General features: G+C 44.1%; 1 protein-coding gene across 12 annotated transcripts in view; it reads right to left on the reverse strand.

Moving 5' to 3' along the window:
* Positions 1 to 14507, reverse strand: part of slc4a4a (solute carrier family 4 member 4a) — an 81520-nt gene that overhangs the window by 27234 nt on the left and 39779 nt on the right. For 6 of the 12 annotated variants that reach the window (XM_060053895.1, XM_060053893.1, XM_060053889.1 and 3 more), the window contains 5 exons: positions 13476 to 13544; positions 12411 to 12584; positions 11381 to 11539; positions 10038 to 10120; positions 5073 to 7196 (listed from right to left, as the gene is read on the reverse strand). In XM_060053895.1, coding sequence (XP_059909878.1) covers positions 7073 to 7196; positions 10038 to 10120; positions 11381 to 11539; positions 12411 to 12584; positions 13476 to 13544 — 609 coding nt within the window. In that variant the 3' untranslated portion in view covers positions 5073 to 7072. Of the gene's footprint in view, positions 1 to 5072; positions 7197 to 10037; positions 10121 to 10882; positions 10977 to 11380; positions 11540 to 12410; positions 12585 to 13475; positions 13545 to 14507 lie in introns of those variants that run through there. The other 6 variants (XM_060053897.1, XM_060053896.1, XM_060053898.1 and 3 more) reach the window with 2 other exon arrangements.

Here is a 14507-nt window from a genome sequence, read left to right on the forward strand (position 1 = left end):
TAAATAAATAACTAAATAAAATAAATACAACCAAATGAACCCGAACCAGACGTCTGCTTCTTCCCAAACCTCACCAGTAATGGCTGACAACCCCTGTGAATGCCGTAAAGTGTCCAGATGGATATTTTAAGTATTTGATGTGCTTATTTATTCATAACAAAACCTCTTAACTAACTGGCCGGGATGCCAGCACAGGCTTGTAGGCTGTTGATTAGGAATGGTGCACTCTTCAGCACTCTCCATAAGCAGAGAGAGGCTAGTGGTTACTATTGTCTCTCTCACACACGCACGCACGCACGCACGCACGCACGCACGCACGCACGCACGCACGCACGCACGCACACACGCACGCACGCACGCACACACGCACACACGCACACACACACACACACACTCCCTTTTCCATATACATAAACAGACGCACACGCTCACTCTTCTGGTCACATCTCTATCCTACTCATACACAGTCACATGCATACGATGCCTTCTGTTCAGAGTGCTCAGTGGATGAGAATAATAGAACAGCTGTCCCATTCAATCACCAGCAAACAAATGACAGCTTATCATGATTTAATGCAACAAGATAATATGGGCCTTTTTTTTATAAGTATAGCCTATAAGGCTTTATACTCATCGAGCATGCCAACATCTTTCTCTACCGCACACCAACCGACCAAGTAGCTGGCTTTAAAAGTTAAAAGTTATCTAATCATGGTTAGAAAACAACAACAAGGAAATATGTAAGACACTAATGTGGAACTTCAAGCTACCACAGCAATGAATACTGTAAGAGCTCTACTTTGATACATTCATTCAGACAGGAGGCAGATTATGTAATCGCAGGGCAATCCATGAAGGCCATGTGACAGGCTAATCAATCTGTCCTATTTTACACAATGCCTTTCTGCAAACATGCATACGTGCTTCCCCTCACTGACTTTGTCCAAGTAATCATTATATCTGCCACGTGATTCGCAGCTTTCAAATGTACAACATTTGGGTTTGTATCTCTTGTAAAAATGGGACTCTATATATCTGTTCATCCATCCATCTGAGAGATGGAGAGTGGGAAATGTATGCTAAAAAGATTTGAGATCTCCAATAAAAGCCTGTACTATATAAAAAGAAAAAACATAATTTTTGTTTTTGTTTTATTTACAGGTTTTTCATCAATCAATCCCAATAAATTTCATCCACAAGCAACCAAATGGGATAACAAATTGCAACATCATAACAAAAACAGAAACCAACACATTTTATTTGCGAGGGGCTTTTAAACTGAAAGACGTGTCTGAACACAAATGATTCCGATAACACTATTTGTCTGGAGGAACTTGGATGCTGTTTCTTCTGGGAAAAAAAAGTGTTATTGTAAAGTGTTGATTGTGTTGCCCTTGCACATAAGACCATATCCACTTGCGAGGCATTTTGAGGATTTATCACATGGAAATTGATTTGTGAGGGAGAATGTCACACAGAAAAGAAAGTTTAATCCAGGTGAAATTGGAAGTCATGCAGTTCAGCTCATGGCTCACTTAATTCATAAACAGTAAGTGATTTGGAAAGGACAAACTGTAATTGCAAATGTCCCATTGTCATTACCTGAGACCTGAGATGATAAAGAGAGCAAACGCTTTTACCTTTATGTTTCATTGCATTTCACCAGATTATTATTTTTTTCCCACACGGAGCATCGCACATCATTTTAGCAATTTCGTTTTTGAGAAAAAGGCTCATTACTTCATTGCGGAAATAATTTATTAAACTCCCGGAGTTGGCTATGTTTTCAGATCTCTGAGCTGTTTGTGGGAAAACAACAACAGATTGTTCTTCACATGAAACATGCTTAATATTTTACTAAATACCTCCCTGTGTTTGGCTTCGTTCCCAAGGAGATTTCTGGATCAGAGAATAATCAGTCAACTGGGGCAGCAAGTTTCCAGTGTTGACCGCAAATCCATAACTCATAATAGTAGAATGTTGCAGCATTATCACATTTGCTTTGGTAGCCTAATAGGCTACCAAACGACACCGCACAACCCTGAGTTTGATATCACTTTCATACAGCAGTTCTACAAGTGCCATTGAAAACATTAATCTTTTTTCACAAAACGACCCACCCCAAATAGTTCCACAGCAGGACTGGGACTGGACTGTTGCCAAGCAACCTATGACATTAACTTGCTACTTTGCGTAGGTCTACGGTCACCACAGGCTAGCTACTTTGCATCACTGTACGTCTATCGATATGTTTCCATTTAGTCTGCAACCAATGAAATGAGAGGCTGTTGACCATCGCTCTGGGTGGTCGATGAGTAACCAGCTCCTGATCGTTAATGTAGGCTAATTAGTAGAGTGATACATGTATACATAATGGCCCCAGTGCTGTTATACTCATCTTCAGTCAAGGATGGAGTGCCTCAGGTAATCGGTGGGAGCTAACGGTTGACGGCAGAGTCAACCATGCAAGGCAACAGCCAGCTCGTCAGGAGCGGTTAGGGATAAGTGTCTTGCTCAGGGACACATCAACACTCAGCTAGGACGGAGGAGCAGGGAATGGAACTAGCAACCTTTCGGTTACAAGACAACTGCTCTCCCTCCTGAGCTAAGCCGACCGCTTGTTGTGTTGTTTTCTCCCAGGGTTAGGAAGACAATTAGGTTGGAAGAATGGGCAAGGTTCTGCCTGCCAGCTGCACTCGCTGAGGGTTCACGCCCTCCTGGGGAATGCCTCCCCAACATTTGCCGGGTTGACTAATCATGGCTCAAAGTGTGGTAGTGTGTATATGTGTGTGTGCGTGTGTGCGTGTGTGTGCGTGTGTGTGCGTGTGTGTGCGTGTGTGCGTGCGCGCGTGCGTGTGTGCGTGTGTGTCCACCTGCGTGTGTGTGTGCCTGTTTGTTTGTGTGTGTGTGTGAGAATAGCAGCACGTGCAGGGTGTCTTGCAGCTCTCACAGCTACTGTGAGCTGATTGGCTCGCTCCAGGAACCCGCAGACTACCTTGGAACCCTGGAACTACAGGTGGGCTAAAGAGATGGACAGATGGAAGTCCGTCCATCTGTCCTCTTTGGATGCGAGTTGAACCTCTGCTCTTCAAGGGCACTTTTTCTCTTTTGCATTCCATAAATAAAGGAGATAACTTTCCATTCAACATAAGGCGCATGGCTATGCCTCACAGGCATGAATGTCTTCAAATAACACCATGATTTATGCCTAATGGATCATCATGACCCGCTAAAAACAAGGTTCTTTTGTGATAATTTTTTTCTTTTTGTAGTCATGGACGTTTATCCGCACTAAAAATAGGCCTTGATTAATCTGAGAGAGCAGCTGAGGAATGGAATCGTTCAGAACCTAACCCTGAGTGAGTCAGTGTCAGCACACCGATTGGAAGCGTATGGATAAGTATACTTATCCCCCCCCCCCCCCCCAGCAAACCAAATGGGGGAGTATATCTGAGTGGGACAATGTGGGACATGTTACCAATGCTCAGAGGTAGTCTAAAAATGTTAATGTCTTTCTAACTTTAGAAATAAACATTCTCACATAATGCGAACTACCTCTGAGATTTGCCTTGCACTGACTTCACTCATTTATGAGTAGTCGCAGTCTTTGTTACTCTACATTTCCTTTTCTTTGAGATAGTTGCCATCATATTCCGCACAATTCTTCATAGCTTGTGATTTGTGGTGACTCTTTGTGGCAAATTTCCACATTATGCGGTGATTTGCAGGCTGTAAATATGGTGACAAGTCAACCCACATTGGACCCCCGTGTGCACATTCTGATTGACCTCCCAGACAAACCCCTGATGACAGTGTTCCGGATGTTCCGGATGTTCCCTGCATTATTCAAAGAAAGGCATTCGTACCGCATTGGTTGGACTTTTGATGACTACAGCCAATCAAAACTGGGCCATCAAGTCAATATGTGGGGTGCATGGGAAAGGCTACAAATGCTGTTCAGTCCATCAAGCAGAAAACCTGGTCACACTAACACACACAAAAACACACGCACACACACACACACACACACACACACACACACACACACACACACACACACACACACACACACACACACACACACACACACACACACACACACACACACACACACACACACACACACACACACACACACACACACACAGTTAGGCAGTACACCAAAGAAAACCTTTCAGATGGTGCAGCTTGTAACCGTTTGGGACTCTTATTTGACACTAATCCTTTCGGAGGGAATATTGATTTTTTTAACCAGCAGAATACATTTGAAGTTCGCATACCTGAGATACGCAGCTGTCAGATAACCTTCGCATGGATATCAAATGTCACGTAAATTAATGGATCATCGGAGAGGGAAATTGCTTGGTTTCTCTCTATTGTCTACTCTCTGCTCACTACTGACTGTAAGTGTAATCCACATATACATTCATTAGCTTATTTCAGACACACAAATACTTGTAAACTCGTGCTCAGCTACACTCTGATCTGAGGCCCTTGACGGCCCTCTAGTGGCGGAGTTAGGACAACTGTTGAGATAACTATTAAATAGCGTGACAGCACAAAGGACATCTTAAGAATACTTTTTTTATATAAAGATTAAAGTGACGTTAAATTTAAAATGAAAAGCATTTAAATGAAAGCCAAATCAGTAAATACAACAATGGTTCTCTTTAAATGTCAAATGCAGGCAATGGCTTTGAAATATTTAGGCTGTAAAGAAAGATTAATTTGAGCGAGTGTGGGTCTATTATTAATTGTGTTTAAAAGGATCATGCGAGCACGTGGTTTGTGATTATCAGGTTGGCAGTTCTGTGCCAGTACAATACAACAGCCACAAGATAGCGCCATTGTCCTTGTGTCAAAAGCACATAAAGCATATATGCCCTGATTGTTTGACCATAGTTCATCTTCACAAATAAAAATCACAAACCATTTAGGCTGCAAATTGAGCAATATGTGTTGTTTTGAATTGAAGCCATTTTCATTGTTGTTATTCCTGCCCGCTATGTAGAAGTGCAAATTAATTAAGTGTGATATTATTAATATACAATAAAAAACAGCTGTGCAGTCTCTGAGTGTCATAATAGTTGTCTTTATTTTCAATATACAATTCATTTGAAAAATATAAATTCTAAAATAAATCATTTAACCAGTTCTAAATATTCATAAAAGTTATTTTGTCGACTAAAATTTGCATTTTATTTAACATATAGGGTGCCATGCTCATGACATACTCAAACTCGACATTTTATCAATTATGCAAATATATATATATATATATATATATATATATAGTGCTAAAACAATGATCAAAGAAAGAAAGTATAAATTATTTTTTGCTATATTGTATTCATATGAGGAAGAGAACTAAACCAAATGAAACCCTAAGGACAAAAAGAGGGGGGATGCATTTTGTTGCATGCCAACATGCTGATATGTACATGATTTACAAAAGGAAGAAGGCGGCTCTTACGTCACCCAGCACCCAGCCACAGAAGAAAATAACCTTTTCATCATGTCACGTATAGTGGAGATCCATTTCAGCTCTCAGGTCAAATCTGCACTCAGCCTTGCCCACACTTTAGCCTCGTCCGTTGCGGTAACAACCCTTTTAATGACCATGTAATACCAATGAGAAGCCTCTTCTGTAGCCTGGAGACAATAATCATATATTGACACCCCGAGCACTACGAGGCTAGCCACTTTGTCTTTCTGTGGACATTGCCGTCCACTCAATGCCAAAATGTATTTGTATGGTTAACATTAGTGCCTTCATCTCTTCTCTTTGTGACTGTTGCTGTGGATGTGCCTCACTTCAGGGAATGCAACTCACACATCCCTCGTCTCTGTGTTCACAGAGAAACATTGAGAAGAGAGTCGTACATCTTTCTGTGTACACTATTCTAATAGGATTTCCCATTAAGAGATACATTTCTCTGGGCTATAGTATTGGACAGTGTGTGTGATGGCCGGTGTGATTTGGCAGAGAGCAACATGGATTTCCTCACTCATCAGAATGTTACCAAATCCCGCGAGATCGCCCTCTGATAAGCCACTTCGGTAAAGTATTATGTGCAGCACAAGCAAAACAACGATATGCATTCTTGGTTAGATTTAGGAATATCACATGTTATTCGCCTCAAGAGTGGGTGCTAACTTAGAGGAAAACGGACCATCAAGAAAAACCAACACAAAAGTTATAAACACATGCAGAACACAAAGGCTAAAAGATCCATGGAAACATTTTGATTTAAGATCAACAGTGAGACCTTGATTAATTGTACCAAAAGACTACAAGGTGTTAGTCCACCTTGAAATTCAAAAGCAAGAAAATGCTAAGAGTCCGGTGAAAAAAAAGTAGACATTGTTACCAAACGTTGTAAATTAAAGTACAATTTTATATATATCACATGTTGCATGTATATCTATATTTTACACACATTTCCCTATTGAGAAGAAACATAGTTCATCTTTCATCGGAAGAACAGGGGGAAAAAACAATTAATTTAATAAAACATCATGCTGCTTAAAAAAAAATCGACGTTAGTTTAATTATTTCACAATATGCTTTGAATCTAAATCAAGAGGTAGAGCTACACAAAATATGATTTTCCTGCTACAGGAAAATGTCCTTAGAATAATTCAGTTTATATAAAAATCCAAAACAGAAAAGATATATTAGGATATAAAAACAGCAAGGAGGGCAATCTCTACACCGATACACTTCAGCTTTTTATTGTCGTCCATTTTTAACCTAACTCAGCAATAGGTGCTTGATGAATTGCATAGAATCATATATAAACAAATGGCACCTCTCATTGTTTCTGTTGGTGGCAACGCAGACTCCAGAATAGTGAAAAATGACTCATGGCTCCTAAAGTCACATAGAGTCCCCCCTTATTGGAAAAAAGGGTTTCGTCAGTATTTCAAAGTGGAGCTAAACCATTATATCCTCCAATCATTTGTGCGTTCCCGTATCATAAACAGTGTTAACGTTCTACCATGGTTGTGTTATTTGAAAACATTTCAAGAGACAAAATAAAAAGACAGGGCTAATGGGCAGCCATCTGCCCTACAGTGATGTTTCAGACCCTCTGGTCTTCCAGAAGATTCCGTTGTCTTCGTCGTCGTCATCGTCGTCGGGGTCCATTTCTATCCTGATCTGAGGCACGCAGTTGAGAGGGTGCAACTCAGGGCTGGAAAACAAGGGAAAACGACCCGAGATAGTTAGGCTGTGTAGCGCAAAGTTATCGCACACCTACAGTATTATGTGTTGTCATGTTATTTAGCAGTTAAAGAATACTCCTTAAAGCGTAGCAATTTGTAATTTCACACTGCATTTGTTTGCCATCAATGTTAAAAAAAAATCAAGAGGATTCAATATGATTAGATTCAAATAATATTGATGAATGCATAGATCAAGTGATCAAATCTGAACTGCTCTCTGTGAGAAGTTCACCGTGTATCGGAATGCCTCCAGACACAATTCAATAACGCGATTCGGGAGGATTCAAAATAAGTCAACAAACAATACATGTGTGATCTGTGTGTAAACTCAGCCGAAATACCTATCAAATCACCAGATATTTACCACTAACCATTGGTAACTACCTAAAAAACAAACACCCAAATCTCACAGATCACCGCCCCAAAAAGTGTGTGGCATCAGGTCAGGGCAGTTTGGAGCGGACCCCTCCCAAACAACAGCAGCAATACAGCACAGTTCCTGATTGGGTGTCAGGCCCGGCCGTCAAAGGCATCCCAATGGTATGGGCGCTAACCAGGGCTATGGCGCTAACCAGGGCTATGGCGCTAACCAGGGCTACTGGCGCTAACCAGGGCTATGGCGCTAACCAGGGCTACTGGCGCTAACCAGGGCTATGGCGCTAACCAGGGTTACTGGTGCTACCCCGGGCTGCTGGCGCTAACCAGGGCTATGGCGCTACCCAGGACTACTGGCGCTAACCAGAGCTATGGCGCTAACCAGGGCTATGGCGCTAACCAGGGCTACTGGCGCTAACCAGGGCTACTGGCGCTAACCAGGACTACTGGCGCTACCCCGGGCTACTAGCGCTAACTAGGACTACTGGCGCTAACCAGGGCTACTGGCGCTACCCAGGGCTACTGGCGCTACCCCGGGCTACTAGCGCTAACCAGGACTACTGGCGCTACCCAGGACTACTGGCGCTACCCCGGGCTACTGGCGCTAACCGGGGCTATGGCGCTAACCAGGGCAATGGCGCTAACCAGGGCAATGGCGCTAACCAGGGCTACTGGCGCTACCCCGGGCTGCTGGCGCTAACCAGGACTACTGGCGCTACCCAGGGCTACTGGCGCTAACCAGGGCTACTGGCGCTACCCCGGGCTGCTGGCGCTAACCAGGGCTACTGGCGCTACCCAGGGCTACTGGCGCTAACCAGGGCTACTGGCGCTACCCCGGGCTACTGGCGCTAACCAGGGCTACTGGCGCTAACCAGGACTACTGGCGCTACCCAGGGCTACTGGCGCTAACCGGGGCTATGGCGCTAACCAGGGCAATGGCGCTACCCAGGGCTACCTGCGCTACCCCGGGATACTGGCGCTAACCAGGGCTACCTGCGCTACCCAGGACTTCTGGCGCTACCCCGGGCTACTGGTGCTACCCAGGGCTAGTGGCACATTTGTCTCATAGTGTAATCCCATAGGATTAATAGGGTTTTTTTTAAGCGGGATGTGATTTTAAAGCAGGTTCATTGCTCCATGTACCCTGCTCCAAATCATCAGGGTTTGTACATTGGCCCCTCATGATGACATACGAGATCAAAGGATGCCAGTGTTAAAAGCTAGTCCGATCAGGATTGCCGTGGGGGATGATGCTGGTGATTTTATTTCATGAGGGAAATTACATATGGTTATTTTCGCCGGTCCATGTCAATATTGTCAGACACAGAGACAAACAAAGACTTGTATCTCTCGGATACTCTCTACTGAGTCCAAGATGAGTGCTGTATTTTTCAGGAGCATATTTAATGCCCAACCAAGGAGGATCAAATGAGGGCCTAGCACCACTATGTTGTTCATACATTTTTCTCGTCAATGTGAGCGCAAATGTAGCGATAAGCTTGGCTGATCAAAGTCGCGCCGACCCTACTTTTACTGCGGCTAGACAGAAGTTTGCGAGAAGTTACTTGACTTTGAGTACACGTCATTCAAGGTGAATGCACATTTTGGGACGCTTCTGGAGACATCAACATCAAGCTTGAAGGATAAGAGAAATCTAAAGATAGCTTAAGATACAGTTTGCACATACAATGTACACAAGGATCCACAGGTCTAGTACAACACAAACCGGTGTCCCTGTTGAGCAGGGGGATAGTGGTTAGGGTGTTTGACCTATAGGCACCCTTGAGCAAAATCCCCACAACTCCTACTTGCTCATTAACAACATGGATCTGAATTCACGTCAGTTGCGTGAGATAAAATCAGGCAATACCAATACTTTTTCCATATGATTGCTGAATAGCAACTAAACGGTCTAGAAAAAGAGACGTGAATGATCTACAATTTGAACCGATACTAAAAAGGAATCGAAGAGCCGCTTGGTACGACCTCAAGCATTTAATGCATAATGTATCGCCCTGAGGGAACGCAGGCCACTATCATTGAATAGTGATGCATGCAACATATGCATACTGTGCCTGCACAAATGATCCCCGGACCACCGGTCTTGTTGTCTCCCCCACCCCACCCCCCAGGACTGTTGGTACTGAATCTGATCAATCCCATCCTGAGGTACAGTAGGACAGGTGGTACAGCATCTGATCAACCCACCTTGATGTACAGTAGGACTGTTGGTACTGAATCTGATCAACCCACCCTCACAATACAGTAGGACGGGTGGTACTGAATCTGATCAACCCCTCCGGAGGTACAGTAAGACAGGCGGTACTGAATCTTATCAACCCCTCCGGAGGTACAGTCGGACTGGTGTTGACTGATTCCGCATTCCTAACCTGGACATGCAGTTGGACTGGTGGTACAAATGCGTCTCAACTCACCTGGATTTACAATTGGACTGGTAATACCGCAGCTGCTCAGCACGAAGTGTGCCGGTCAAGGAAAGCCGGGGACTTCTCTCCCTCTGGTGGTGAACAAGAGAAAACACGAGCCTCGTCAGCCATTTGGTTCAGTGTGACGCACGTGTCAAAAAACGAGGATCACAAGCTTGTGTCGTGCATGCTGTGTTAAACATTCAGAAAGGGAGCAAAGGATCTGTTGTGTTTAGGTCGATCATTGTTGAAATGAGGGCAGAATTACTGGTTCAAAGGGTTTCCCGAAACATAGTTGCAACGACACAGAGCAAATTAGTTGGACGTGAAGTCCAAACCGAAACAAAAATAATGAATGGTTATATGAGTAAATTATTATATGATTCATAGTTCAATAATGCACCAGTTAAAGCTGGGTTAAAACTAGCGACGTGGGTGATCAACATTCACAAGACAAGACCCTCAGAGACAAACCCCAAGGCGAGAACTTCCAAGACACAGAAGAAGAAAAAACAAAGACAAAAGACAAAGCAAATTGAACACACTAAAACGATGAATAAAATAAGAAAAGCAAAGCATTTTCTTATTTTATTCAAAGAATTCAAACAAAGAGTTCAACAAAGAAAGCAGGGAAGCAAGCGTTGAGTTCATGCAGTGAGTCAAGGCAACAAGCCAGTCGGAGAGAGACTGGCTTTCTCTTGTTAGGAGAATAAGATTGGCCCCTGAATAAGGCAACAGTGGATTTGGCAGGTGGAGGAAGAAAAAGGAAGCATTAAAGGTGGTAGAAAATGGAAGAAAACAACTCCATGGTGGAGACCCCCTGTGTTGTTTCGGGAGGTTCGGGTTCTACTCACTGTCAAAGGACTTATCCCCTAAGAAGGGCTCCTTCTCCATCATATCCATAGGTATTTTAATGCTGGGTGATTTCTCATTGTAAGGGTAGTCGGACTGTTGGGATAGACACGACAAGTCGATAAACACATGACACAAGTCCTGCAATGGGCATCAAGGCGGACATCTTCACATGTCTCTGCAATTGACGTTCCTTGAATCAGTCATCCGGTCAAATGGGAAAAATACTGAAAACACTGCAACACATTTGGTTGGATTCAGGGCTCAGAGGGGAGACAACCCTGCTGCATCCAGCTGTGAGCCAAAGGAATATCCATTTGGACTTTGGTCAGTACGAATACAAATGAATAACAATGGCCGAAAAAGAGAAATCTAAATTGACTGGGCCATAGCCCTGTTTTCCATCCCAATATTGGGGTATCAGCAGCCAATACCACAACAAGACATAGCATGACATAAACGTCCCGATTTGTCATGACACATCACGATGACCCACTCACATCCTCCACGTCACTGTCCATGCTGCCTCTCTTCTTCTTCTTCTTCTCGTCCTCCTTCCTCTTCTTGTCCTTCTCCGGGATGACGTCGTCGAGGAAGCTGAGCTCGTGCTGAGAGAACATGTAATCCATGGCCTTCCTCACCGCCACCAGAGCCAGGATCTGAACCCATGGGAACACACACACACACAAACACACACACACACACACATATATACACACGGCATCAGCAGAGTGGCAACACCAGGGATTTCTGAACATAATGTAATCACCAACTCAAATCCATGCCTTGGGAGTGCATTGGCATGAAGCTAACAAGAGCTGTTATGATCACGCTTTCATTCGGTTTCACAAATGTTAGTCTTTGTATCAGGTTTTCTTTTGCTTTTGAACCAAGTATTGTCCAATGAACATTGATAGTATTTTGGTCTTTTAGGAGACACTCTCATCCAAAGAGTGAGAATGTGTGAGTGTGAATCCAGATACATGTCATTGAGCAGCAGGAAGGGGCTCGCTTTCTCAAGGTTGTCTTTAGGGTTAGACTGTGGAGGTCGGGGATCGAACCCAGTACCTTTAAGCTGGGAGCCGAACACCCGGCCTAACCCCTGGGATAAGGTTGATAAATAGTATATATAATATAAACTAAATATATGACCAATATTGTTTTGCAAATAAAGCAAGTTGGCTGGTGATTATTTTAAAAATAGTGTCATCATCTGTTTTCCATTGCAAAGTCTCCATTGATGGTTCGTGTTCATTCGTGTTGGCTAAATAAACAGACTGGAAGCATAAGCAGCATTGCTGATCTTACCTTTCCGCTTTTTTCCACTTGCAGTTATAATTATGTATAAAGGAGGGCGCCGGCACTATTCCCTCAGCCACTGCATGTGTCTGTATACATTTTGTCTATAAAGCTGGTCCATTAGGGGCTAATGGACAATTCAGTGGTCCAACTTAAGTCAAGGTTAAGGCCCCGCCCCACTACTATCCTGGCCAATAGTAAACTAGGTGACCGTATGTCAAAGGTGCTCACCATGACGGGGAATACGATGGCGGCAACGGTGGACTTTAGGACCCAGAGGAGCGCCAGGCACAGGATCTGGATGAAGGTGAACAGGTGCACCTTCCTCAGCGGCACGTGCCGCAGGTACACCAGGTCTGGTTGATGTTTAGCCGGCATCAGCAGCAGCTTCAGACGATCCATGAACTACACACACAGAGAGAGAGAGCGAGAGAGAGAGAGAGAGAGAGAGAGAGAGATGATTATGGTAATGAGTTGAGAGCAAGGTTTAAAACAGAATCTCGTTTTTACTTGTATTTTATAAAAAAAAAAAAGGCTGGTGCTATCATCAAAAACACACACACTTCTTTCTAAATAGTTTATGGTTTCATATAAGGTTAAATATTAAGTGTCATAAGGGTTTTGAGTTAATGATTATTAGCAATTACCCTTATAAAGCCTCAGAACAGTTGTTCCAAGGACACAATAAACCACCTTTCCATTGTCCTCAACCCTAATCTCTCTCTCTCTCTATCTTTGACATGTATGACACTCAGTTCACATGTTTAAATCACATGCATCCAGCACTGTGCTACATGAAGTTCATACAAGGGTGCTGAAGTAATCCAGCCATGACTTAAATACCTTTTCTCAAACATTGTCTCTAGACAGTTATAGTATAGTTTGGTTCTCAAACAATGTTTGTAAAGATATAAATAATATTTGTGCATTTAATTGTATGTAAACAATAATGTTAAATCGGCGTTGCAAATACTTACATTTGGTGAGAAACACGTGCTTGTGCTTCAGTTCTTTTTTTTGTTATTCATTGAAAAGATTGATCAAACTTGAATATTAGTATTCCTAATCACATTATTGTGAGTAGTTGCTATTATTAACTGCTCACCACTAATATTAAAGCGTCAAAATGGACAAATCTACCAAGTAGACCCGGCAATCTGTCAAAGCGCCCCCAATTGAGCACAACGGGGCTAGCATACCCAAGCAAGCGTTGACCTAACTATCTCCATCTAGGATGACCTCCTTGTGTTTCCATGGTCCCACATTGAGCCAACACGAAGAGCAGGACAGCCTTACCTGCACGCCCTTGAGGGAGGCCACGCCCATGTAGAGGAAGACTCCGTACAGCACAGGCATGGGAATGAACTAGAGGGGGGCAGAAATACATCGTAGCGTTGGCATAGAAGTGTTTCAGTGTCATTGTCGTATTCACATCGGTTTTCAAAACACAGGGGGATTTAGCATGGGGGGTATCTAGTACTCATCAAACTAGTACTCATTAGTAGTGGTAGGATTACTAGCACTAGGAACCTTGTGAACTTTTAACTATAATCTTTGCCCTTTTGAGGGCTTAAGATTCAAGCTAGGCCGGTTAGTCTCTTAGATACAGGAGCTGTAAAGGGATCTGAGCATGTGCATGCATTCACCCAAAGACCTTCCATACCTTCCACACCAATAACCCAGCATATTCAGCATCTCTTCTTCTTTAGAGAGCGCCACAGTCACTCGTTGCTAAAAGGCACATTTAAGAAGGGCGAGTGATGCCTTTTAAACTAAACCGCAGTTTCAACTACAGTCTGCAAAAAACCTTTTTGCCGGGGTCCCAGAGTGACCGTTGCCCCTGGTTCAGAGTGGACGGGCCGCACCGAGGTCCTGAGGGAGCGAGCGAAGGCTGGGTGCCTGGGTGAAGGCGTGTGGGTGGCTGGTTGGGTGGGCGGCTGGGTGGGCGGCGGGGTGGTCTCAGGACACGCGGAGCCGGGCTGACTCAGCCCTGACAGCTCACTTAGTGCGCCCCTCCGACGCATTAGCATAGAATAACACCAGCCGCCGTGCGGCCTGGCTGACCGTCAGCCTCGCTTTCATTTGGGCCATTACCGCTCGGCCCCCCTCGTCACGTTGGACGCTTGGGAACCCTTCAGCCCGGCGTTATTATTCTGTTTTTCTCTCCGCTTCCCCACGTATTCAAAACGTCAGACAATTAAATCCCCCCCCCCCCCCCCCTCCCGCTGCTGCACTGGCGGCTCGTCCGTCTGGTGAAGGGCAGAACGAGGGGCTAGCTACAGCCCCACAGACTCGAGCCCTCCTCGTTAACGCTCGGGACGGACCCGC

This window comes from Gadus macrocephalus, chromosome 6 (assembly GCF_031168955.1).
Source record: "Gadus macrocephalus chromosome 6, ASM3116895v1".
NCBI classification, from domain to species: Eukaryota; Metazoa; Chordata; class Actinopteri; order Gadiformes; family Gadidae; genus Gadus; species Gadus macrocephalus.